The sequence below is a fragment of the Hippopotamus amphibius genome, chromosome 17, assembly GCF_030028045.1.
Source record: "Hippopotamus amphibius kiboko isolate mHipAmp2 chromosome 17, mHipAmp2.hap2, whole genome shotgun sequence".
NCBI lineage: Eukaryota > Metazoa > Chordata > Mammalia > Artiodactyla > Hippopotamidae > Hippopotamus > Hippopotamus amphibius.
Genome location: NC_080202.1, coordinates 40653266 through 40680331, shown reverse-complemented (window position 1 = coordinate 40680331; position 27066 = coordinate 40653266). Strand labels below are relative to the sequence as shown.

The 27066-nt window shown below is 49.8% G+C and overlaps 1 protein-coding gene and 1 pseudogene across 1 annotated transcript; one reads left to right on the top strand and one right to left on the bottom strand.

Annotated features, from left to right (window-relative positions):
• Positions 1-642: 642 nt before the first annotated feature.
• LOC130840078 (reticulon-4-interacting protein 1, mitochondrial-like) lies at positions 643-3698 on the bottom strand (annotated as a pseudogene).
• Positions 3699-4897: 1199 nt separating this feature from the next.
• LOC130840069 (keratin, type I cytoskeletal 14) lies at positions 4898-9379 on the top strand. Its single transcript, XM_057715141.1, has 8 exons — positions 4898-5522; positions 6784-6866; positions 7431-7587; positions 7752-7913; positions 7996-8121; positions 8217-8437; positions 8530-8573; positions 9122-9379. The coding sequence occupies exons 1-8, from the start codon at positions 4965-4967 to the stop codon at positions 9214-9216; spliced, it is 1446 nt and encodes a 481-aa protein (XP_057571124.1). The 5' UTR covers positions 4898-4964; the 3' UTR covers positions 9217-9379.
• Positions 9380-27066: the final 17687 nt, after the last annotated feature.

The following is a 27066-nucleotide window of genomic DNA, read 5'->3' as shown; positions in this document are numbered from 1 at the left end:
ACCTGAGAATTCTGTGCTTCCCTGCTACTCACTCCCTGGCACCTTTATATGTTGAGTTAGAGCTGCTCTCAGAAGCCCTCCAGATTGGCCCTGCCCACATCTTACCACAACCATCTCTCCAGCAAGTTTTCACCACTGCCTTTGCTACGTGTACTGTTCTGGGTCTGTTATGTGGTGTAGTGGGTTGAATAGTGTCCCACTCAAATTCACGTGCATCTGGAACTTCAGAATGTGAACTGATTTGGAAATAGGCTCTTTGCAGATGTAAGAATTGAGAGAAGATCTAACTGGATGAGGATGATCACTAAATCCCAGTGAGTGTCCTTGGATAGAAAAGGGTACACGGAGACACACAGATATGATGGCCACGTGAAGACAGAGGCAGAGATTGGAATTTTGTTGCCACAAACCAAGGAATGCAAGAAGCCGCCGGAAGCTGGAATAGGCAAGGAAGGATTCTCCCCCAGCACCTCCACAAGGAGTGTGGCACCTTAATTTTAGACTTCTGGCCTCCAGAACTATGAGAGCAGACTTTCAGTTGTTTTAAGCACCAGGTTTGTGATAATTTATTATTGCAGCCCCAGAAAACGAATACACATGAACTGCACTTTTCTTTTTTTTTTCACCAAACTGAGTGTTTATTTAAACAACATTAACGACTGTCTTTCCTCGTGCGTGTCCTCTTTCTACCTTGAGGAAGGCTTCTGGAACTTTAGAAAATGGAAAGCTTTTTTCAATAATTGGCTGAATCTTTCCTGCATCCACCAGTTCTGCAGTGTCATCTAGATATGGACCACTGGCCATGAAAAAGGCCCAGCGATAATGGACTCCTTGCCAGAAATGCTTCAACGTCTTAGAGCCCAAGGTGACGCGTCTTGCAGCATGCCGTCTGCTGTGCCCAGCTGGTCCATGTTCAGGAGGAAAGGAGTCACCAAAGTCACATACCTAGCTCCTGACCGCTTCTTGAGAAAATTTAGAGCTCATGTTTCGGTGAATCCACCGACATTGTCGAGGATAAAATCAAACGGCTTTAAAGATTCCAGCTGCTCTTCCATATTTCCGGATTTGTAATCAATTACATCATCGGCCCCATGCTTCCTTACAAGTTCACTGGCATCCTGAGAACAAACTGCCATCACATGAGCATCCCATGCTTTCATTACCTATATAGCAAAAGTACCAACTCCACCTGAAGCGCCCAAGATTAAAACATGTTTTCCTGTGCAATTCCTGTCATTCAGGCCCCCAACCTTTTTTATGGCAGACCAGGCTGTGAGGGCCACATAAGGCAGAGAGGCAGCTTGATCGTGAGTGAGTGATTTGGGCTTGTGAGAGACCTCATTCCCACCAACTACAACAAACTCTGAGAGGATGCCTTGTTTCCAGGGAGGAACTGCAGCCCACACCTCATCTCCAGGCTTGAAGTACCTCACATCAAGTCCACACTCCATCACCACACCAGACACATCCCCACCCAGAGTCGGGGGAATTCTTCTCCTTTGATTTTAATATGTAAAGGGTCGCCTTTCATACTTAAAGCTGTAGCTCCATAGCCACTTCTCATACTAACATCTATAGGATTGATACTCGCAGCATGAACTTTAATAATGACTTCATTTGGATAGTGTATCATGGGTATCATCACGTTCTGGGTAAATCGAAGCACTTCTTTACTCCCATATTTATCTATCACCCAGGTGGGCATGACAGTGCTCCTTGGAGAGGCAGTACTAATCTTTCTAACTGAAGGCTTTTGTACAATTTGTCTTCTCCAGGAGCAAACCGCAGTGCAGGCATTTCTTCTAAGTACACAGGTCTTCAGAAATCCCATGGTAAAGTGGTTGAATTGCGTGCCCTAACTAAAAGGCACTTACACTGGATCAAACCCTCACACCTGAATTTGGTGAAATTCTGCCAAACACTCTGGCCAGTTTCAACGTTGAGAATTCAATACTTAAGTCAGACTGATGGAGCAACTGAAGAAATAAGAGTATGGAATTTCTCTACTCTTCGCATCTGAAATGCTCCAATTAACGTTCCAGTCAGTGTTCCGTCCATTCTCCTCCTCCGTTACACCCCACCCCTTGAAAACAAAAACAAGACCCCTAGAATCCTGCCCTGTCCCTGGAGCCCTCTGCGGGACAAGCTGACTCCGCTCACGATCCGGATGCCATAGGAATTCAGACACTTTCAGGTTCCCGGTGCGACCCTAGCCTGGAGTCTCCATACCCTGCACTTTTCTTCTGTCTGTTCATATCTTCAGTAATTCTGATGTGTATCCTCTCTTTCCTTTCACGCTGGGGGCTTCCAAAGGGCAGAGGCCGTCTCTTCCATTAGACAGGGCTCTGAGGGCAGGGGCCATGCCTCCCTCCTCAGACTGGGCTGTCCCTAGGTCCCCTCCATTCTTAGGATCCCATCCCCTGTGCCCAGCCCGGTCCTCAGGACACAATGTGGGCTCTGTGGGGGGGCTGCCTGGCCCTTCACCAGTTTGAATTGGCATCAGTCCCCCCACCACAGGCTGGTGCCCGGGAGACTCACCAACCACAAGAGGCACCGCCCCGGGCTCCTCCTTTACCCCCACCTCCTCTTCCCCAGGGCGCTGGAGGACGGTCAGGCAATGGCGACATGCCACACCAAGCCTGCCCGGGAGTCCAGAGGTGGGGGGCACACCAGCCCCAGCAGACAACCCCCATCACATTAACCCCTGCTGCCCCGGAAAGCTGCCTCTCTTCAACATGTCAGGCACACCAGGCTGGGCTCTTTGCACCTAGACCCCTGTCTGCAGGGGAAGGGGGCTGACCTTAGGATCTGCGCCAGGGTCTAGTCCTGGGTCGGGGAGAAGATCAGACTCGTTTCCCATGCTGGGATTCCAGGGCCCATGGAGGTAGGGAGGCGGCTGGCAAAGGTCTCTTCCTAGATTGTGTTTGTGAATGTATGTGGCATGGGTTCCCTACCCTCTTTGTCTTTTGCTTTCCCCGTAGAAAGGCAAGGAGGGAGCCTCTTTTGGGTTCCACTGAATCAGGTGGGAGGGAAGAAGAGCTTATCCCGTGTCCCGTGCACCAGGGATTCTATCTGTGATTCCCTGCGGTGGAGAGAGACAGGATGGCGGGCGGCTCGGAGGAAGCGGGTGTTGGGCTCTGCACCCACGCGTGCCCCCTGTGTCCCTCTGGAGGTTGCATTTTTCTCTGGAGAGCACTCCCACCCCTCCACCCCACAGCAGACAGCAATGTCTTCTAACAAAGGCATCTCCTCCTTTGGCCAAAATTCCTGCTGCCTCTTGCTGAGGAAATTGTAGGCCTGGCCGGGGCGGGGCTCATCCTCTGGAAGGAGATTAGGAGTGTCTGTCAGGGGTGGTTGGGGCGGGGCGGGGCCCTCACTTACTCACATCCTTGAGCGTCCTCAGCGTGGCAGTTCTGAGGAGCCCGCAGCCTCAAGTGTCTGTCTCAGCATTGTCTCCTAAGCCCCGGTGGCGGAGGGTGGGAGGGCGGCTCCCTGACTTCTGCTTTGGTGGCAGCTGGGGTGGGGGTAGAAGGAGGCCCCGCTTCCCTCTGGGAGCAGTTGATCCTAGGAGGCGTGTGGGAGCCTCCAGCGGGGGCTGTTGGGGCCTGTCTGGGGAGATGGGACGTGTCAGGCAGCCCCAGACACGACCACATTCCTCCCAACATGCCTGCCGGGGTTTGTGGGGCTGAGGAGCGAGGCTGGAGGGGGTGCCTTTGGAGGTTGTCTGGGAGACCTGGGATAGCCGATGTCCTGATACACAAACCTCTGAGGCAGAACCTGATGGACCCCTGGAAATGTCCCCTGACCCTTGGGGCCTCAGTGGTCTGGGACACTTGAATTCACTTTCAGGTGCCTGCACGCCACGTCCCCCACCCCTGGAAAAAAAAAATCAAACATCCCTTGGGTCAGCTCCTGTTCCAGTGGTGTTGCTTCACCCGCTCTGGGGCCCAGACTGGGCTACAACAATGCTACCCGCGCTCGGCTTACAAAACCCTTTCCCATCCATTGCCACATTGGATTCTGAGTGCCGACTCTGCAGCAGGCAGAGTGGGTGGTACTTGCTCCCACTTTACAGATGAGGAAAACTGAGACTCCAAGGAGTGTCAGGGCCTGGGTCAACAGGAGTAAAGAGCAAAGCCAGGACTCAGTCTGACTGCATGCTCTTCCCTGATGTCTCCTGTGACACCACCTGCCCTTGGCCAGACTGAGCAGCCAATGCCATGGACCCACCCACAAGCGGGTGGAGGATCTTAGGGTCTGTGCCCAGGGCTGGGGAGAGCTGCCTGGGTTTCCCTTTGCAGGGTGGGGGCGTTGGGTTAGAAGCCCGAGCCCACCGACGCCTGCCTGGCGTGTTTCAGGGATGAGACAGGCCCCTTGGCACAGCCCAGCAGGTCTGACCTGGGAGAGCCCCCAAACCTTGTCTCTTTTTATACATGGTAATGCTGAGGGGACACCTCAGCCTGATGGGACCTTGCTGTGCTGGAGTTCCCGCAGCCGGGTGCCCCGCAGGGTGGTGGGCTTCCTCTAGGTGGATGTCAGAGACCCACCTAGTTAATGGGGAACAAACAAGTCCCTCGGTTTACGGTGCAGAGACCCTCCTCCCACCACCTGGCTGAGCCCAGCATGTGTGCTCTGAGAGCCGCGCTGTCAGGGCCTGAAGGGAAAGTGTAGCCTGCAGGCCCACACCTCCTCCTCTGAATCACACCTGGCAGGACAAGAACCCCCAAACACCCTGAACAGTGAGTTTCCAGTAAAATACGACCGACATGATGAGGCGGAGGAGAGGAGGGATCTGCCTGGGAGTTGGCACTGGCCCCTGGGTGATGAAAGCCAAGGGGAATGGAAAATGCCAGGCCCGCTCCTACGCAGGAGTATAAAGCCTCGCATCCTTTCCAGCTCACCTAAGCACCTTTCTCTCCTCTCTTCCGACGTGCTCACTTGCTCACTCGCTCCTCCCGGGCACCATGACCTCCTGTAGCCGCCAGTTCACCTCCTCCAGCTCCATCAAGGGCTCCGGTGGTATCATCGGTGGCGGCTCCAGCCGTGTGTCCTCCGTCCTGGCCGGAGGCTCCTGCCGGGCCCCCAGCGCCTACGGGGGCCTGTCTGTCTCCTCCTCCCGCTACTCCTCCGGGGGTGTGTGCGGGCTGGGCGGCGGCTATGGCGGCGGCTTCAGCAGCGGTAGCAGCTTTGGCGGGGCCCTGGGTGGTGGCTTTGGTGGCGGATATGGCGGTGGCTTGGGTGGTGGCTTTGGTGGTGGTTTGGGTGGTGGCTTGGGTGGTGGCTTTGGTGGTGGCTTAGGCGGTGGCTTTGGTGGTGGTGATGGGCTCCTGGTGGGCAGTGAGAAGGTGACCATGCAGAACCTCAACGACCGCCTGGCCTCCTACCTGGACAAGGTGCGCGCCTTGGAGGAGGCCAACGCGGAGCTGGAGGTGAAGATCCGCGACTGGTACCAGAGGCAGCGTCCCACTGAGATCAGGGACTACAGCCCTTACTTCAAGACCATCGAGGACCTGAGGAACAAGGTGTGTGGACCAGGTGGCAGGAGGTGCCATTCCAGCCACCTCACTCGGGAGCTGTAGATGCCTCGGGCTGCTGGTCGCTTTGGATTTATAGGCGGGAGAGCCTCCAGCCCCGGATCCCTCCTTCTGGCTCTGGACGCCCCCAGCAGAGCTGGTCTATGGGAAGATGGTCTCCTTCCCCCATCCTGTTCATGCCTCTCTGGGCTCCAGATCCTCAGACCACGAGAGACCGGGGATTCCTCCCCTTACATTTCACAGAGGAAGAAGTTGAAGCTTTGGGCTGTCTGCCCAAGGTCACACAGCAAATGAATGGTAGAGCCAAGGCTAGAGCCCTGGTGGCCCACCTGCCAGTACAGAAGGTGGCGACCTGTTCTCCAGCACAGGGGAGGAGCGAGACTGCAACGGGACCCAGCTAGACGTCCAAACCACTCATTAGCTCATTAGTCTGGGCTGTGGCGTCTGCCGCCCATGAGCCCTGGCACGGGCGGCCCCTCCCCACAGCCAGGAGGGCATGGAAAGCCCACAGAGACAATCCGTGGTGGCCCACCTTACGTGCCCTGCACAGGAGGGGGCCTGGGGTGCTTGTGTCATCTAACTGCAGCCCCCTGTTCCTTGCTCCCATGTAACCCCAGGAGTCTGCGGATCCTGCTTCTGTTGGTGTCGGGCTCTGATGATTTGAGTAGAGTAGGGTAGTTAGATGATGAGGGAGGGAACTCCAGCCAATCTAGCGTTCAATGTTTTGTTTTTTTCCTCCTTTTTCTTCTTTTTTGAATCCCCTGGATCTCAACTTTTGGGAAAGCCCCACTTGAGGTCTTGTGCTCTGAGGACTTGAAAAGGAGTGTGTGTGCCTACAGAGGACTGGCAGGGCTGGCTTGTGCAGAGAGGGGAGAATTCAGATCAGGAAGTGGGTCTGGAGAGCCTGGTCACTGCCCTCCTCTGTGGGTAGGGAACTTAAGGCCCCGAGACCCTTCTCAGGCTTTGCCATTTTTTGCAACAAGTCAGTGGCAGATGCAGGACCAGAACTCAAGGGCTTTTTATTCTAAGGCCAGGGCTCTTTCTCCCTATTCTGCTGATCACGAGTCAGTGACGTCCAGGGTCAAAGCTGGACCCCTGGGAGTTATCCTTCAGGCTGCTGTGGCAAAGGCTTGTGGAGAGTAGCAGGGACTCAGGCAGAAGCATGACAGCAAAAGCCTGATGCAGGCTGCAGTCAGGTCTGGCTGGTGCTGTCCATTTGACCAATGACCTGTGCCCTTTCCACCTGCAGATCCTCGCGGCCACTGTGGACAATGCTAACGTTGTGCTGCAGATTGACAATGCCCGTCTGGCTGCTGATGACTTCCGCACCAAGTGAGTTTGCAGTGGTGGTTCAGAGCATCCAGTCTCCCCTGGGTGGGGCACCTTTGGAGAAGCGTTCCCTCAACAGAGCTGGCGAGTGCCACGATGGCTGTGTGAAAACCCCTTGGGGTGCTTGTAAAAATAGAAAACCCTTGGGCCCCACCCTTGGAGTTCAGATTCAGTTATTTTTAATAGGCTACCTGGGTGGTTCTGATTCACAGTCTGATTAAGGAGCCGCTGCTTTAGGGAGAGGCACTCCCACTTCCCCACCTACCCCCGAAATGCAGGAGATGGTCATATTTGGATGCCTTGTGTGCTATTGGTTGGCCAGAAGCATCGCCCCTCCGTGAATTCTATAGCACCATGAACTGTCTTATTCCCGGCACTGTCCCCCCTCCCCAGAATTTCAGATCTGAGGAATAATGGGCCCTGTGTCCATCTGTGCCATTTTCAAGACTGGCTCTCTAAACCACCCACAGGATGCCAACTATGGGCAGCAGCTGGGTGGGGGAAGAGACAGAGCCTTCAATGTGACCGGGGAGGGTGTCTCATTCCTTTCTTCCTGGGTCATTCCAGGTACGAGACAGAGCTGAACCTGCGCTTGAGTGTGGAGGCCGACATCAACGGCCTGCGCAGGGTGCTGGACGAGCTGACCCTGGCCAGAGCTGACCTGGAGATGCAGATCGAGAGCCTGAAGGAGGAGCTGGCCTACCTCCGGAAGAACCACGAGGAGGTGAGGGCTAAATGGAAAAGCCAGCTTGGAGGGTTAGCTGGGAGGGAAGAGAGGGAATTGAGATGGTGGAGAGCCACATTCAGACATGAACACCTCGGACTAGGGAACCCTAACCCGCTGCCATAGTGAGGCCCCTGACTGCGGACTGTGCTTCCCTTGTGCAGGAAATGAACGCCCTGCGAGGCCAGGTGGGCGGAGATGTCAACGTGGAGATGGACGCTGCCCCCGGTGTGGACCTGAGCCGCATCCTGAACGAGATGCGAGACCAGTACGAGAAGATCGCAGAGAAGAACCGCAAGGACGCCGAGGACTGGTTCTTCAGCAAGGTGGGGGGCATTCGGAATGGAAGGCACTCAGGACGACGGCCTCCTGGAACTTCCTGTGCGAGTGATGTTTTCTTTTGTGCAGACAGAGGAACTGAACCGCGAGGTGGCCACCAACAGCGAGCTGGTGCAGAGCGGCAGGAGCGAGATCTCCGAGCTCCGGCGCACCCTGCAGAACCTGGAGATCGAGTTGCAGTCCCAGCTCAGCATGGTAGGGGTGCTGCCAGGCCTGGGGGGTGCCCAGGGCCCTGGAGGGAGAGGATGACCACCCTCACTGATTCCTGATCTTCCTTCCGTCCCTCACAGAAAGCATCTCTGGAGAACAGCCTGGAGGAGACCAAAGGCCGCTACTGCATGCAGCTGGCCCAGATCCAGGAAATGATCAGCAGCGTGGAGGAGCAGCTGGCCCAGCTGCGCTGCGAGATGGAGCAGCAGAACCAGGAATACAAGATCCTGCTGGACGTGAAGACCCGGCTGGAGCAGGAGATCGCCACCTACCGCCGCCTGCTGGAGGGCGAGGACGCCCAGTGAGTGCTTGGGGAGCCCCCAAGTCCTGCCCCCACTGTCCACGCACTGCCCCCCACGTGTCTCATGATCGTGCCCCTTTCTGTCTTCACAGCCTCACCACGCAGTTCTCCTCTGGCTCTCAGTCATCCAGAGATGGTAAGACCTTCCTCCTCATCAAGCGTGGACTCAGGACCACCCCCTGTGTCCCAGCAGGTCTAGGGTCTTCGATGGGGGCTTCTGGAGGGGTTGAGCTAGGGTTTTCTCGCCCAGTATCCCTTATGCACCTCTGTGGGTAGAAGAAGTCGTTTTCTAAGCCCTCCTCCTGGCGAGGAGGGGGTGGCCCCCTGTTTGTGGCAGGTCCCATAGTTCTGGTGGTCAGCACCACGGATAGAGCCCCACATGGGTCTTCCCACCAAGACCAGACCCTCTGGGCAGATCTGGAATGGAACCATTTTGGGCTGCGTTAGTAGGACGCTCCAGTCTGAGGACACAGACGCTGCCCCTGACCTTAGGGAGTTCTAGTCGGAAAGAAATGTGCTGATGGTATCAGTGCTGGGGCACGAAGCGTGGGTGAAGTGGTAATGAGGGGAGAGGGCAGCAGGGAGACAGTTCGTTTAAGTGCCCTCGGCTCCTTGGCCTCCACACTCCTGATTTCTCTGCTGCCTGTCCACCTCTGACACCGGCCACTTTCCCCTCTTCCCCAGTGACCTCCAGTCGCCAGATTCGCACCAAAGTCGTGGACGTGCACGATGGCAAGGTGGTGTCCTCCCACGAGCAGGTCGTCCGCACCAAGAACTAAGGCTGCTCTGCACTGCTCAGGCCTAGAAAGCGCCCCACGTGGACATAGATGTCACTGAGGGATCCCCTCTCCTGTTCCCCCTGCCCCCAAGCTCTTCCCGCCTGAGGCCTGTTTCACCCTTGCCCCTCCCAGCAATCAATAAAGCTTCATTACCTGAGTTGCACCACTCCCGCCTCTGCTTGGTCCTTGTCAGGCGTGGAGGTAGGGAGAAAGCGGGGGAAGCATCTCTTTGTAGCTCTCATAGCACCTGGCTGTGGCCTCTGGGTCTGGGAGAAAGGACCTGGGGGCAGGTCGGGCTCAGGTCCCAGGACTGCTTTCACCATGGCAGAAGATAGATGGGATTCTCAGGTCATTTGTGTGTCTTCTGGGGCATGGAGGAATACTCATTCATTCACTCACGCATCCATTTATTCACTTGTTCATTCATTCAACAGATATTACTGAGTGCTTTCTGTATGCCAGTCACTGTGCTAAGTTAGGGATTCTTAATATTTTGGTCTTTAGGGATTCCACTGAGTATATATTGAAACCTATAGATGTCTTGCCACCCCCAGTAAGCAGACACACATGTACATACAATTTGTGAGATTTACTGGTCCCCTAACGCTCGTCAGGGGAGTCCCTGAACCCAGTGAGAACTCATGTTTTACTGAGGGCTTTGTCTCCCTCCATTTTACCTGCTCTTGCCTCCAGAGCTGGGTCTGAATCCTGCCTGCTCTGAGTTGACACTGAGCAAGTGCATGAGCACCTCCAAGCCTCAGTTTCCACATCTGTAAGGCGGGCACAATGACAGTACCTATCCTGGGAGCTTGTTAGGAGGATTTGCATGTCAGGCCTCTAGCCCAGTGCCTGGCACAGAGCAGGCTCAGGGCACAGCTGTGTGAGTGACACTGTGTGGGTTTCCTCTGGTGCATGGTGACTCTCATCCTTAATGAGGGCATTTTTGGAGGCTTTGGGTAGAGAGTGATTCGTTTCTAACCGTGGCTCTGTTCTGAATCAGCTCTGTGAACTTGGAGAGTCTCAGTTTCCCCATTTATCCAGTAAGCATGGTGAACTCTGCTACTTGGAGTTCCTATGGGAATCAGCGAGTGAATAGATGAAGAGCCAGGGGTGTAGGAGCCTCCTGTGGTGGGGAGTGTCTTTTCCTCTCTTTGGGGGCCTGGAAAAAGCGGAGGAAGGGGAGGACCTCACCTGAGCAGTGGAGATTCCAGAGGTGGGAAGGGCTCCCCGCCCTAAGCGAGGGAAGAGTTGACTAGTCACTGAGTCAATTTCAACAGCTCATTCATTTGGCCACATGAAGGAAGCTTCGAGGGGGGAGTCAAAGGTGGGGCTAGGGTTAAAGCAAGGACTTAGTCTTTGAAGGCAAGGGGCCTAAAACCTGGGCTGGAATCAGACATCCTGAGCTGGAGTCATGGATCCTACACTGATTAGCCTGGAAGAATCTGGGCAAGATCCTCTTCTGCACAACGGAGAAGGAAAGCCCTCACTGCATGGGGCCATGGAGGACTAAATGATCTCATGCAGGAGCGAGTTTAGCAGTGTGGTTGGCACATAGCTGGTGTTCTATAAATGCAAGTGTAAGACTGTGAGTTGTTAGGAGAAGGAATGAAGTAAAGTTGGTTTCTTTGACCTCATCTTCACCTCGGGGAAAAAAGGCCTGAGACTCCGGGATGTCTTTTTTACCTGAGTTTTAGCTCTAAACAGGGTTGATCTGGGGTGATCTCTGGGTGAAGGTGGACCATTCTGAAGGTGAGTGACAGAGATTTGGAGGAAGGAGGGGACAGTTCAGGGCAGTGGGAGATTTGAAGGATCTTCCTCAGAGACAGGGAGGAATGGTTTTATGGCCCTAAAAGTGATAGGACCCTGGAGGGTAGGAGCTGTGTGATATTCCAAGGGATACTGGACCCTGGGGACCCGTGTTCTGACTGGGCAATGAGCTCAAGTAGCATGCAGACTGCATTAAGAATCCCCAGACAGGGCCTTCCCTGATGGCGCAGTGGTTAAGAATCTGCCTGCCTGAGAAAGACCAATATTGTATGCTAACTCATATATACGGAATCTAAAAATGGTACTGATGAACTCAGTGACAAGACAAGAACAAGGACGCAGATGCAGAGAATGGACTGGAGAACTCGAGGTTTGGGGGGGCGGGGAGTGAAGGGGAAGCTGAGACGAAGTGAGAGAGTAGCATAGACATGTATATACTACCAACTGTAAAATAGATAGCCAGTGGGAAGTTGCTCTATAACAAACGGATTTCAACTCGAGGATGGATGATGCCTTAGAGGATTGGGACGGGGAGAGTGGATGGAGTCGAGGGAGGGAGGGGATACAGGAATATGTGTATAAATACAGATGATTGAACTTGGTGTACCTCAAAAAGAATAATAAATAAATAAATTAAAAAAGAAAAAGAATCTGCCTGCTGATGCAGAGAACACAGGTTCGATCTCTGGCCTGGGAAATCCCACGTGCCACGGAGCAACTAAGCCCACGAGCCACAACTACTGAGCCCATGTGCCGCAACTATTGAAGCTCACACGCCTAGAGCCCATGCTCTGCAACAAGAGAAGCCACTGCAATGAGAAACCCTCACACCACAACAAAGAGTAGTCCCTGCTCATTGCAACTAGAGATAAGCCCGTGCACAGCAACGAAGACCCAAAGCAGCCAATAAGTAAATAAATAAACATTAAAAAAAAAAGAATCCCCAGACATCACTCTGCCTTGGAGGTGGTGCCAGATTAAAGTTTCCACCCCCCAAAGGAGATCTGCTTTAGACGACTATAGAAATGTGAGATTTCTTAGACCCGGCTGTGGTGGGGTGAGCGTCCTCTCCACTAGAGGGGCTGCCATTACTGTTTGGAGGGAATCCAGGGAGTGGGGGTTTGCTTGACAGTAAGGGGGCAGCTGGGGGTCACCTGACCCGAAGCAGGCTTAGGCTTGGGAGGGGAGGAAGTCAAGCAGTGGGCTTTGAGGTGGTCCCACCCTACATGCTGGGTCCTGGAGGGAAGGAGCAGACAGGACAGCTGTCCCACGGGCTCACCACCACACCCCACTAGGAAGAGTGGAGCCAGCACTTTGGGTCCAGCTGCTGACCCGTGCGCTTGTCCACGGGCCCAGGTGCCACAAGCACCCACCCAACTAAAGACCCCGGGCCATTCGCTCTGATGAAGGCAAGACCACCTGCCCCCCCACCACCCCAGGTCTAGATGATAGGAAACTGGGAAAGCGACTCCATAGCGCAGTCTAGTGGACGTAGCAGGAGCTGCCTCTCAGAGGCCTGCGGCTGGTCACGTGGCCCCTCTGGCTTGACTTCCCTCAAAGCAGTTAGGAAGGAGTGATCCTCTCTCCGTTGTCAGAACACAGAAGGGCAGTGCTGAAAGGGCTGCAGAGATGGCTCCTCCAGCCTCCTCCTCTGCGGGGCACAGTGGCCTGCTCCAGGTTATACAGACGGGAAGCAGCCGAGCCCAGCCTGCTCCCCGGTCAGGCCTGTGCTCACTCCTGTTCTGTAGTCTCTCAGGACGAAGCTGAGAGCCCAACGGGATCAATGTGAATTTTTCCTAGCTGCCTCTAAGGTCTTTGTTTGATGGGAGAGCGTCCTTTTTGAAATTCTGGGTCCCCTTTAGTTTGGGGGGCTTTTTTTTATTGTGAGAAGACCTCAAACATGTCCAGGGGCCTTTAAAGGCAGCAAGTGGCCCATCTCCCTATGGTTATCTGCTCAGGTGAAGGGCTCTTCCCCACGGCCACAGAGGATCTGGTTTGGATAATGTAGCCAACTAGTCCCACGGCTGGTGTTGGAGGAGGCAGCCCCCAGGGGGCCTGAAGCCCAGGAGGCTGGTGGTCCCGATGTCCTGACCTGCTCCTCAGTGAGACTGGACGCTGCCCCAAAGGGGACAAGGAGGTGCTAAGGACTTCCAGGGCAGTGCCTGGACTCAGGCAGACACAGGACAAGCACCAGCTCTGAGAGCTGTCCTTCGCCGGGCCGGCACTTTCCTGACGGACTTCCCAGTGCGGTGCTAGCAGCTGTGGGGCCAGGCCTGGGAATGGAAGCCTTTTTCCTTCGAGGTATTCTTTGGAGTGACTCGGCATGGGAGAGAGGGTGAAAAGAGACACAGAGAGATGGAGAGAACAGACATGCATATTTATATTTATGGGGGGGGGCAGGGGGGAGGGGAGAGAGAGGAGAGGAGAGGAGTTAGAGAAAAAGAGACGGAAACAGAATCAGAGAAAGACAAGACAGTGAAGGCCCTGGGCTAGGCATAGGTAGCGAGGCTCAGTCACTGAATGAATCACTTATTGAACATGTGTTTATTGAAGCTTACTGTTCCAGGTGTGGGGAGACCTAAGGATGAACTGAGACAGACTGAACAAGGGAAGAGACAAAGCGAGGAGGCTGGGGGTGAAGAGAGGGAGCCCCGGGCCTTGTGCCCATCTTAGTTCCCACTCACTGCAGGACAAACCTGTTCCGCTTCCTTGTTTAGCTCTGTGACTGTGGCCAAGATACGTACCCTCTCTGAGCCTCAGTGTGCTCACGTGTAAAGTGACTATAAAATTAGTACCTACCTCATAAAATGACTCTGAAGAGTAAATATGACAGGGCAGGGAAAGCAATGGGAGTCTTATTTACTTATTTATTTTATTGGCTGCCTTGGGCCTTCATTGCTGCACACAGGCTCACTGTAGTTGCGGAGAGTGGGGGCTACTCTTCACTGCAGTGCGCAGGCTCCTCATTGGGGTGGCTTCTCTAGTTGTGGCTCACGGGCTCTAGGCGCGGGCTCAGTAGTTGTGGCGCGTGGGCTTAGTTGCTCCTTGGCGTGTGGGATCTTCCCGGACCAGGGATCAAACCCATGTCCCCTGCATTGGCAGGCGGATTCTTAACCACTGCACCACCAGGGTAGTCCCACAACGGGGGTCTTACCTGGAGGCCTGGAGGGTTTTTGATGGAAGAAACCGTGGTTCTCCAACCTTTGTTTGCCCTTTTCCCCAGCCCCACTTAGCACAGGTGGAGGCTCAACAGACTAGGAGGATGGACTTATTAGTGAGAGGACTGTGAACACAACGACATGGTCCAAGGGAAAGTCAGGGCAGACACAATGCCATTGTCAGGAAAATGTCCCTCTGTGTACCAAACCCACACTTGCAGCTTTACAATATTAGCTCTTTTGAGCCTCACAGCAACCTGGTGAGTTCAGAACTATTTTTCACCACCCAGATCCTCTACTTGACAACTCACTGCCCTTTGGCCACACTGGGTTTCTGTTCCCGCAGACATGTTGCTCCTTCCCACCTCAGGACATTTGAACAGGCTCTGTCCATCCCCTCCCCCACCAGGATGCTCTTCTACTGGCTCACGCATACTCACCCTTCGCTCAAGGGTCACTTTCTCAGGGAGACCCTCCCTGATCTTCCCAACCGGGCCACACCCTCATAATGTGCATGCCATTTTCCTAAGCACTCAGCCCAATTTTTTTATTGGAATATAATTGCTTTACACTCTTGTACCAGTTTTTGAGGTACACCAAAGTCAATCAGCTGTATTTATACACATATCCCCATATCCTCTCCCTCCCTCGACTCCCCCCCAGTCTCCCCGACATGGCCCTCTAAGGCATCATCCATCATCGAGTTGATCTCCCTTTGTTATACAGCAACATCCCACTGGCTATCTACTTTGCAGTTGGTAGTATATATATGTCTCTGCTACTCTCTCACTTCGTCCCAGCCTCCCCTTCACCCTTGCCCCCCCCAACCTTGTGTCTTCCAGTTCATTCTCTGCATCTTCAGCCTTGTTCTTGTCTTGTCACTGGGTTCATCAGTACCACTATTTTTTTTTTTAGATTCCATATATATGAGTTAAGATATATTATTTGTTTTTCTCTTTCTGGCTTACTTCACTCTGTATGACAGACTCTAGGTCTATCCACTTCATCACATATAGCTCCACCTCGTTCCTTTTTATAGCTGAGTAATATTCCATTGTATATATATGCCACATTTTCTTTATCCATTCATCTGTTGATGGGCATTTAGGTTGCTTCCATGTCATGGCTATTGTAAATAGTGCTGCAATAAACATTATGGTACATGTTTCTTCTTGGATTATGGTTTTCTCTGGGTATATGCCCAGGAGTGGGATTACTGGATCATATGGTAGTTCTATTTTTAGTTTTTTAAGGAGCCTCCAAACTGTTTTCCATAGTGGCTGTACCAACTTATATTCCCACCAACAGTGCAGGAGAATTCCCTTTTCTCCACACCCTCTCCAACATGTGTTGTTTCTAGATTTTTGATGATGGTCATTCTGACCAGTGTGAGGTGATACCTCATTGTGGCTTTGACTTGCATTTCTCTGATGATTAGTGATGTTGAGCATCTTTTCATGGTTTGTTGGCCTTCTGTATGTCTTCTTTGGAGAAATGTGTATTTAGGCCTTCCGCCCATTTGTGGATTGGGTTATTTGCTTTTTTGGTATTAAGCTGCATGAGCTGCTTGTCTATTTTGGAGATTAATCCTTTGTCCATTGCTTTGTTGGCAAGTATTTTCTCCCATTCTGAGGGTTGCCTTCTTGTCTTGTTTATAATTTATTTCGCTGTGCAAAAGCTTTTAAGTTTCATGAGGTCCCATTTGTTTATTCTTGATTTTATTTCCATTATTCTAGGTCAAAAAGGATCTTGCTTTGATATATGTCACAGAGTGTTCTGCCTATGTTTTCCTCTAGGAGTTTTATAGTGTCTGGTCTTACGTTTAGGTCCTTAATCCATTTTGAGTTTATTTTTGTGTATGGTGTTAGGAAGTGTTCTAATTTCATTCTTTTACATGTTGCTGTTCAATTTTCCCAGCACCACTTATTGAAGAGGCTGTCTTTTTTCCCTTGTATATTCTTGCCTCCTTTGTCAAAGATAAGGTGCTCATATGTGCTTGGGCTTATCTCTGAGTTCTCTATTCTATTCCATTGATCTTCCTTTCTATTTTTGTGCCAGTACCATACTGTCTTGATCACTGTGGCCCTGTAGTATAGTTTGAAGCCAGGAAGCCTAATTCCACCAACTCCATCTTTCCTTGTCGAGATTGCTTTGGCTATTCGGGGTCTTTTGCATTTTCATACAAATGGTAAGATTTCTTGCTCTAGTTCTGTGAAAAATGCCATTGGTCATTTGCTAGGGATTGCGTTGAATCTGTAAATTGCTTTGGGTAGTACAGTCATTTTCACAATGTTGATTCTTCAATCCAAGATCATGGTATGTCTCTCCATCTGTTTGTGTCGTCTTTGATTTCTTTCATCAGTGTCTTATAGTTTTCTGCATACAGATCTTTTGCCTCCTCAGACAGGTTTTTTCCTAGGTATTTTATTCTTTTTGTTGCAATGGTAAATGGGAGAGTTTCCTTAATTTCTCTTTCTTGTTTTTTGTTGTTAGTATATAGGAATGCAAGAGATTTCTGCACCTTAATTTTGTGTCCTGCTACTTTACTAAATTCATCAATTAGTGCTAGCAGTTTTCTGGTAGAATCTTTAGGGTTTTCTATGTATAATATCATATCATCTGCAAAGAGTGACAATTTTACTTCTTCCTTTCCAGTTTGGTTTCCTTTTATTTCATTTTCTTCTCTGATTGCTGTGGCTAAAACTTCCAAAACTATGTTGAATAATAATGGTGAGAGTGGACACCCTTGTCTTGTTCCTGTTCTTCGAGGGAATTTTTTCAATTTTTCACCATTTAGAACGATGTTGGCTGTTGGTTTCTCATATATGGCTTTTATTATGTTGAGGTAATTTCCTTCTATGCCCATTTTCTGGAGAGTTTTTATCATAAATGGATGTTGAACTTTGTCTGAAGCTTTTTCTGCATCTATTGAGATGATCATATGGTTTTGATCCTTCAATTTGTTGATATGATGTATCACATTGATTGATTTGCATATATTGAAGAATCCTTGCATCCCAGGGATAAACCCCACTTGATCATGGTGTATGATTTTTTTAATGTGGTGTTGGATTCTGTTTGCTAGTATTTTGTTGAGAATTTTTGCATCTATATTCACCTGTGATATTGGTCTGTAATGTTCTTTTTTTGTGACATCTTTGCCTGGTTTTGATATCAGGGTGATAGTGGCTTTGTAGAATGAGTTTGAGAGTGTTCCTCCTTCTGCTATATTTTGGAAGAGTTTGAGAAGGACAGGTGCTAGCTCTTCTCAAAATGTTTGATAGAATTTGCCCATTAACTCATCTGGCCCTGAGCTTCTGTTTGTTGGGAGATTTTTAATTACAGCCTCAATTTCCATACTTGTGATTGGTCTGTTCATATTTTTGGTTTCTTCCTGGTTCAGTCTTGGAAGATTGTATTTTTCTGAAAATTTATCCATTTCTTCCAGATTATCCAGTTTATTGGCATATAGTTGCTTGTAGTAGTCTCTCAGGATCTTTTGTATTCCTGTGGTGTCCTTTGTTACTTCTCCTTTTTCATTTCTAATTTTGTTGATTTGCATCTTCTCACTTTTTTCCTGATGAATCTGGTTAATGGTTTATCAATTTTGTTTATCTTCTCAAAGAACCCACTTTTAGTTTCATTCATTTGTGCTATTGTTTCCTTCCTTTCTTTTTCATTTATTTCTGCTCTGATCTTTATGATTTCTTTCCTTCTGCTCACTTTGGGGTTTCTTTGTTCTTCTTTCTCTAATTGTTTTAGGTGTAAGGTTAGGTTGTTTATTCGATAATTTTCTTGTTACTTAAGGTAGGACTGTATTGCTATAAACTTCCCTCTTAGAACTGCTTTTGCTGCGTCCCATAGGTTTTGTGTTGTTGTGTTTTCATTGTCATTTGTTTTTAGATATTTTTTGATTTCCTCTTTGAATTTCTTTAATGATTTCTTGGTTGTTTAATAATGTACTGTTTAGTCATCATGTGTTTGTATCTTCTGTAGTGTTTTTCCTTTAATTGATATCTAGTCTCATGGTGTTGTGGTCAGAGAAGATGCTTGATATGATTTCAGTTTTCTTGATTTGTGACCCAAGATGTGATCTATCCTGGAAAATGTTCCGTGTACACTTGAGAAGAAAGTGTATTCTGTCATTTTTGGATGGAATGTCCTATAAATATCAATTAAGTCAAGATGGTCTAATGTGTCATTTAAAGCTGTGTGTCTTTATTTATTTTCTGTTTGGATGATCTGTCCATTGATGTCAGTGGGGTGTTCAAGTCTCCCACTATTATTGTGTTACTGTCGATTTCCCTTTTATGGCTGTTAGCAATTGCCTTATGTGTTGAGGTGCTCCTATATTGGGTGCATAGATATTTACCATTGTGATATGTTCTTCTTGGATGGATCCCTTGATCATTATGTAGTGTCCTTCCTTGTCTCTTGTAATATTCTTTACTTTATAGTCTAATGTGTCTGTTATGAGTATTGCTACTCCAGCTTTCTTTTCACTTCCATTTGCATGGAATACCTTTTCCCATCCCTTTCCTTTCAGTCTATATGTATCCCTTGGTCTGAAGTGGGTTTCTTGTAGGCAGCATATACAAGGGTCTTGTTTTTGTATCCATTCAGCCAGTCTGTGTGTTTTGGTTGGAGCATTTAATCCATTTACATTTAAGGTGATTATTGACATGGGTGTTCCTATTACCATTTTCTGAATTGTTGTGGGTTTGTTTTTGTAGGTCTTTTCCTTCTCTTGTGTTTCCTACATAGACAAGTTCCTTTAGCACTTGCTGTAAGGCTGGTTTGGTGGTGCTGAATTCTCTTAATTTTGCTTGTCTGTAAAGCTTTTGATTTCTCCATTGAATCTGAGTGAGATTCTTGCTGGGTAGAGTCTTCTTGGCTGTAGGTTTCTCTCTTTCAGGACTTTCAGTATATCCTGCCATTCCCTTCTGGCCTGCAGAGTTTCTGTAGAAAGGTCAGCTGTTATCCTTATGGGTTTTCCCTTATATGTTTTTGTTGCTTTTCTCTTGCTGCTATTAATATTTTTTCTTTGGGTTTAATTGTCATTAGTTTGATTAATATGTGTCTTGGTGTATTTCTCCTTGGGTTTTTTCTGTATGGGACTCTCTGTGCTTCTTGGACTTGGTTAATTATTTCCTTTCCCATGTTGGGGAAGTTTTCCACTATAACCTCTTCAAATATTTTCTCAGACCCCTTCTTGTTTTCTTCTTCTTCTGGGATGCCTATAATTCGAATGTTGGTATGCTTAATGTTATCACCAAGGTCTCTGAGACTGTCTTCTATTCTTTTTATTCTTTTTTCTTTTTCCTGCTCTGTGGCAGTTACTTCTCCCATTCTATCTTCCAACTCACTTATTCGTTCTTCTGCCTCTGTTATTCTGCTGTTTATACCATCTAGAGTATTATTAATTTCAGTTATTTGTTGTCCATTGCTGTTTATTCTTTAGTTCTTCTGAGTCCTTATAAGCTGTTTCTTGTATTTTCTGTATTTTGTTATTGAGATTTTGGATCATCTTTACTATCATTACTCTGAATTCTTTTTCAGGCATTTTTCCTATTTCCTCTTCATTTATTTGGTCTTGTGGGTTTTTTTCCTGCTCCTTTGCCTGCATGGTGTTTCTTTGTTTTCTCATGGTAGTCCAAACTTCAGAAGTTGCTTGTCACAGCAATAAAGGGATTTAAAGAAGACTGTCCAAGCCCCAGACTAATGGCAGACTGTTGAGTCAAACAAATACTAAGTCTAGGAAACACATACATGTGTAAGACACACAAATACTGAATCCAGTAGAACATAAGGCACTAGAAAGACCTGACTGAAGAACCCCAGTATGCTATCAGACATTCAAAGAGAAAACCAACAGAAATTCAAAAGCAAAACAGAAACAAAAGCAAAAACAAACAAATGAACAAACAAATAACACCACACACATGCAAACACAAATCCAGGGAGATATTGAAAGCTAGGGTCAAATATCAAAAAGAGCTAGAGTACCACCAGACAGAATGAAGATTCTCACAATGAAATTAGACACTTATACTAAGAACTAAGACAAAGACAAAAACCTAATAATAAATACCAAGGCAATGTGTCATCTGGAGAATAAAGCAAGGAGAGTGAGCAGACTGATAATGTTGCTTATAAGTATATTAAGATGAAATAAACTAAAAAAGGATAGAAGACAGGGCACTGGAAGAGCATAGTGTGACTGGAAATATGAAAATGAAAAGAAAGAAATAGAAATGTATAAAAGATAGAGATGAAAAGAAGGTAGGAGGGATATATAGTCAGCACTACAAAAAACTTAGCTAGAAATAGAAATATATAAAAAGGTTAAAAATAAAAATAGAATAAAAATAGAATAAAAAATATGTTATAAAACTTGTAGATCCCTTCGGACTGAGATCTTAATTAATAAAAACAAAACAAAACAGAACAAAAACCAAAAACCAAAAAAAACTAGAACTGACCCCAGAATGGACCAGTTCAATAGAATTAATAGTAATATTTCTGTTTCCTCGGGGTCTCAGCTGTAAGTGTCCTTCTACCCGCCTTGGGTTTTTTGTATTATTCTGAAACCAGCATAGCTTCCTTTATTGTTCATCACCAGAGCTTTCTGGAGTGTAGAGAGAGAGAGGGTACAATAGTGGCTCCTTCCCCTGGGAGTGAGTGAGCAGTGGTGCCGTGTCTGGGTCATGGTGGTTCAGTCGGGCGTGGAGGTGCCTGTTGCAGAGGGATGCTGGTGGCTCAGGTGTAAACAGAATGTCTCAGAGTTGGGCTGCTCTGTGGGCTTTTTGCTCTCAGCTGCCGGCAAACTAATCCAGTCCTGCCCAGGGGCATTTGTTATCCCTGAGTGCCATAGCTTGGCCCACAGGTGTCCTTCCTCTGTCTGTCACAGGTGCAGAGAGAGAGAGAGAGAGAGAGAGAGAGAGAGAGAGAGGCTATGTCTATGGCTCCTCCCCACCACCTGTGAGCCAGGAGCAACCAACTGCCACCATGGCTGCACAGCTCTCCGGGGGAAGGCACTCTTCACTGTGGACCTCTTCTCTCCTGTCCTCTCAGTCTGTCACCCCACTGCCAACAGTGTTTCTCATCCTGAACCAGTTCTCCAGTTCCCATGCTCCCACTCCCAGACCCCCTGTTCAGCTGTGAATCGACCTCTCAGTCCGGGAACACTGAGCCATGGTGTGGACCCTCTGTATGTTTCTCACTCCCTCCCGTCTGCCACAGCTCAGCCGCTTCAACTGCTTTGAACCATTGTAAATGCCTCCCTACTGGTTATGTCAGGATCCTTGCAGTCGTTTCTGGTGTCCAAGGTCATCTGCTGGTGGTCAGTTAGTTCTCTGTGGGAATGTGGTGCATTCCCAATGCGTCTGTGGAGAGGGATGCATTCCACGTCCCTCTACTTTGCTGCCATCTTTCTCTCCCCCAATTTTGAAGTACATATTTATTCTTGAGAGTCTGTTTTATCCCATAGCTGCCCAAGAAGGCAGGGGCTCTGTCTGACTTCATCACCTCATCCTCAGCACACAGTATAACACCTGGAACATGGTAGATGCTCAGTAAGGGATGAATCCAAACTTACAGTGAGGAGATTGAGGTCCAAAGAGGTGAAGCAACTTTTCCAAGTAAGCAGAAGAACGTGGCTTTAGACTCAGCCCTGTCTGGCTCCAAAGCCATTGTCCTGAACTCCTTTGCTAGGCGTGTCCTCTCAGACACAAGGCTGGGGTGTCCAGGCTCAGGGGAGGAGGCATCTGAGGGCTTACCTCATTGTCCTTGCCTTTTCCCATGCCCATTGGTCTTGGAAGGGGGGAAGTCTGGTTGGGTGGGGTAATGGCAGATGCCTAATGTGTGAGTAAAGATTCAGCGTTGATAGAAGGTGCAAGTGCCTTGGCCCTGCTTAGGTGGCTAATGGAGGGGTGGGCCCATACACCACGCCTGTCCTCCCTCCCCCAGCAGCCAGCTACAGGATGACTCAGGGCCCTCCCTGGGCCTGACCTGGCTTCAATGACAGACACCAAGTCAGGGGAAGCAAGTGGAAGGTCTGAGCAGCTGGTTACAGGCAAGCAGTGGGGTCCGCATGGCCAGAGGAAGGCTGTCCTTGTCCCCTAGTTCTCCATATCCTCTGCCCTCTGGGGACACCTCGTAGGTGGAACTGTGTGGTTCCCTCTCTGTTCCTTTGTCTGCCAGAGTCCTTGAAGCCCCTTTTCTCCATGCGTTGCCCTGTAATCTAAGAGCAGCGTATGGAGAGAAGGGCCTTGGCTGGCAAGGCTGGCATGGAGGATGCTGGCTACACTGTGGTGCTGGTTGCAGCCTTGCGCACGTGGCCCCAGAGGCAGCTGACTCTGCCTGGGCCTGAGGTGCCAGGGTGTCCTGAGCTGCGTGTGCACCGTTCCTCACTCATGCTTTGGAGGTTTCTCATGGAGGGTGCTGGAGGTGGGCTCAGAGGACAGCCCCTGAGCCCTGAGAGGGTAGAGGAGTGAGCCATGTCACATAGCCGTGAAGAAAGCAATCGCTCAGGCCAGGGCTCGGCCAGCCTCCCTCATCCCTGACCCCACCTTGCTCAGCCTGGTTCCCTGGGCCAGACAGAGAGCTCAGGAGAGGAGAAAGGATGGCCCCCCGGTGCGACAGGAATAGGACCTCGTTTCTGGGCCCTAGAAGCTGTCCAGCACTGAAAGCTCTTTTTTTGTATTGGAGGCAGGGCCAGATGTGGAGAGGATTGACAGATGTGGGGAGCAGGGTGGCACATGGGGACTGGTGGGCATTCATAGAGAGGTCCCTCCAGGTAAGTCCTCACCCACACTGTGTTTATGGCCCCTGACAACTCTGCATGAAACAGCTTCTCATGAGGCAACTGAGGCCAGGACCCCAGGGGTGGGGAGAGTGGGGCTGGGAGGCAGCTCCTTCGCTCACCAACCCACGGCTCCCCCGAGCCCCAGTGGGGAGCACCAGCTGGTGAGAGCACAGGCAGCCTCAGGAAAGAGCAACAGGCACTGAAGCAGGTGTGCAGGGATGGCCATACATGGGAGGAAGACCCCAGCCCTCTTAGCTCTCAAAGGAGGGAGGGAAGCTGGCAGAGGCCAGGGTTCCCCCCATGTGGGCAGAGAATCAGCCAGATAAATCCAAAATTCAGGGGAGAACCAGGTTTGACAGGCAGCCTGGAGCAAAGAAAACTGTCAAGTCCTCATCTTGCTGGCCCTGGGAGGGGGGTGTGGGGCGAAGTCCGGCTGTGCAGTGGTCCCCATGGCCAGTCAGCCTTCCTGGGCAGCTGCAGTGGAGTTCTGAGGACTGAGGCCTGCGGCTCTGAGCTGAATGAGAGTTAGGACACGCCTGGAGGGTGGCAAGTCAAGGAGGTGGCTGAGGGCAGAGATTGGTGGGCTTGGGACCAGGGCTGGAAAGAGGCAGTTTCTCATGAGAGCCAGCAGGGAACTTCTGTTCAGTCAGGCTGGTCTCAGCTACCCTGATACAGACAGGCCTGAGTTCTTAGGGTGCCCCAACGTGAATGCATTTGCAGGGAATATACACGCAGGGCCCCAGAGGTGCTGCTTTTCCCCACCCCCAGCTCTGCCCAACCTCTCCTCCATCCAGCAACTTGGAGTTTCCATTCCAGAGTGGCAGCATCAGCATGGGAATGGGGGTAGAAGATAGACAGGGCAATAGAAGTGGGCCCAGGCCTGGGATAGGGCCTTCCCAGGTCTGCAATCACATCGCAGTTGGATGCTGGTCTCACCAGCAGAGCGTTTCAGAAGCCTGGGGAAAGGTTTACAGCCAACACTCTCACCACCAACCTTGGTCTAAGAGTTCTCCAGGTGTTAGGCATTTACAAAATGCCTTCAATACTTTTTGTACTACCTGTTTAATTTTTTATTTAACATATTTAGTCCTAGCTATTTAATTATTTAGTGCAATTTGGTACATCTGCTCACCTTTCATTTCAGCGAAGATGTATAAAGAAAATCCTACATTACAACCAAAAAATGAAAACCTGAATCACTTGCCAGAAATAGGAGGGAATGATATAAATAAATACTTAACTTCTAACTAGATACTGTGGCTTCCTAAACATTCTGAGTCTAAGGCTGGCTTTGGTTTTATTAAACGGTGATTGTCAAGTGTGGAAGGGTGTTGGAGAGCCCCTAGGACCTGAGATTTTCTCCTTGACTGAGCAAAAGATTGAAAAATGGAGAAAGGAAATATGTTTTTCTCCAAGTGACTTACTCTTATTCAGCACAGCCTCCATGCATCCCCTGAAAGCATCTCAGGAAACACTGGTTCTTTATGAAGCCTAAACATCCTTCAGCTGCAGCCCAGAGGTCATTGCCTCTTCTAGAGGTCATTGTTGATGACCTCAGCCTCTCTTTTCTTACCTTTAACTCTTTTTTGGCTCTTAGCATCTCCTGCCTGCAGCGATAGGTTATCTTTCCTTCATCCAACTTGTTGGGATCCTATTTGGACCAGACACAGTGCTGAGCACAGGAACAAGTTCCAGATGAACAGTGGAGGCATAGAGGAGCTTATACTGTCGATGTGGGGTCTGGGTTTGGGGGTACGGCAATACAGCATGGAAACTAACAGAGTAAAGCAGAAAGCCAGTGGGAGAGAATCGGGAAGGCTTCACAGAAGAGGGGACACATAGATGAGTTGCCAAAGAAAAGTAGCAGTTTTCTGGGTAGAAAAGATGGAGAGGAACATTTTAATTGGAGGGAACTGCAAGTGTGCACATTCTCTGAGGTACGCACGATGTGTGGGAGTGTTGCATGGCTTAGTTAGGGGGTCTGAGGAAGGGGGAGAGATGGGGCTGGAATGAAAGCTTATGATGGGCCTTGAATGCCAGGAATGTGGACTCTATCTTGGGGGTGGAGGGAAGTCAGTGATGGTCAGACAGGGGTTGGAAAGTCCACTCTGCTTCTTGTGCGAGCAAGGAGTCAGGAGGGCTGAGAGAGGCAGGGAGAGCAGCCAGGAGCTGGTATCAAAGGTCCAGGTGAGGGCAAGGGATTTACTAACAAAAGCTGTCGAATCAGGAGGGGCCTGCCTCATGAGCCCCCATCCTCAGAAATGAGAGAGCACCTGCAGCAATGAGACTCCTGAGGGAATCCATCTCAGCATTCTCCAGCTCTTTGAGCTCCATCCTCCTTGCTCCCAGTTGCCCATTTTCCCTCAAGTCCCAGTCTCTCTGTCTCTTACCATAAGTCCTCTCTTCTCACTCACCTCTCTTCTGTCTCTCCACAGGCTGCCAGCTGTGATACTAGAGCCCCTGTAAACTTTCCCAGCCCCGCCACAGCTGAGCATCCCCCAGACAGACAGACCCTGGATGAAGCCTGCTCATTGCACTGTGATATTGGGAATAGTTGGCAACAAGCCCCCAGGGCCCATTTGGGACTGGGCAGACTGGGCATGTGTGCCTCTGGCTGCCCATTGGCTTCCCTCTCTGGGAGAACTGGGGAGACGTCTCTCCTTCTGTCTGGTCTGGGGTTGACCCCACTCCCTGCCTTATCTGGACTTCCCAATAAAGCTTTCCTACTGCAAATCAAACTTGGACTTTGACCCATTTGTCCTTTGGGATTGAGAAGGGGCAGAAAGGAATTGAAGGGAGAATCAATTGAATCCATTTTAAGAGTGTTGGTTAGCTTTTCTACCAGTTAACTTTTGCCTGTAACAAAGCAACCCACAATTTGTGACTTAAAATCACAACCATTTAATTAGCTCATGCTTTTGCTGTTGACAGGTTGAACCGGGCAGTTCTGTTTTCCTTTAAGCATCTGTGGTTAGCTCCAAGTCAACTAGGTAGCTCTGTCTCTGAGGCTTGGCTGCATGCTGGTTGGGGGTGAAAGGGCAACATGATGCTCATCCTCCAGCCAGCTGGCTCAAGCTCGTCCGAGATAATGAACAGAAGTGTGCAAGGTCTCTTAGCTACAGATGAAAATGATGTGGGTGTTGCTTTGGAAGATTTCACAGGTGGTGAAACGTGTAGGCACAAACAAAGTGCTCCAAGGCAAAGTGAGGAACATTCACACAAGATAGCAGCTGCCAATGTTCTCCAAGGATTCCGACTAGGGACAGATGGAGCCCTCAGCCTATGTTCCAGATGCTACAGCTGTGTATCAAACTTCCCCAAAGCTTAGAGGGTTAACAGAACAAAGTTGATTTGGGGGCTTGGTGGGAACAGCTCACTTCTGTTCCACTTGGTGTCACTATGGCTCATAGGCTGGGGGCTGGAGTCATTTTAAGTCTTGCTTGATTACATGTTCAGCATCTGGGCTGGAAAGACTCAAACCTGGGGGCTGGCCCTGCAGGAGCTCCTTGGCATCTCCATATGAAGACTCTCAATGTGATCCCTTTAGCAGGGCAGCCTCAGAGTAGACAGACTTCTTACATGCTGGCTCAGGTCTCCCGAGACATATGTTCTAAGCAAGCAAGAACCAGGAAGAAGTTGTTTTGTTTCATTGACTAGACTTGGAAGTCACACAGTGTCACTTCTGGTGTACTCACAGGCTTGCCTAGATTCAAGGGGAGGAAGCATAGACCTTACAATAGGCAGAATTTTAAGATAATCACAGTAATTCAATCAAACATGGACTTAGGTGCTACTGTGAAGGGATTTTGGAGAAGCAATTATGGTCTCTACTGTGTTGGCATTAAGATAGGGAGGTTATCTGGTGGGCCTGACATAATCACATAAGCTCTTTCAAAGCAGAGAGTTTTGGGGACTTCCCTGGTGGTCCAGTGTTAAGAATCCACCTTCCAATGCAGGGGATGTGGGTGGGTTTGATCCTTGGTTGGGGAACGAAGATTCCCCACATGCCTAGGGCAACTAAGCCCAACTATTGAGCCCGTGCACTCTGGAGCCTGCATGCCAAAACTAGAGAGGAACCTGCGTGCGCCGCAGCCAAAAATTTCATGTGCCCAAAGCAGC

Bases quoted from the DNA above. Each gene is read 5' to 3' on its own strand.
- LOC130840069 (XM_057715141.1), top strand. From the start codon at position 4,965: ATGACCTCCTGTAGCCGCCAGTTCACCTCCTCCAGCTCCATCAAGGGC. The intron at 5,523-6,783 runs GTGTGTGGACCA...TTCCACCTGCAG, and splicing joins TCGAGGACCTGAGGAACAAG to ATCCTCGCGGCCACTGTGGA. The intron at 8,122-8,216 runs GTAGGGGTGCTG...CGTCCCTCACAG, and splicing joins TGCAGTCCCAGCTCAGCATG to AAAGCATCTCTGGAGAACAG.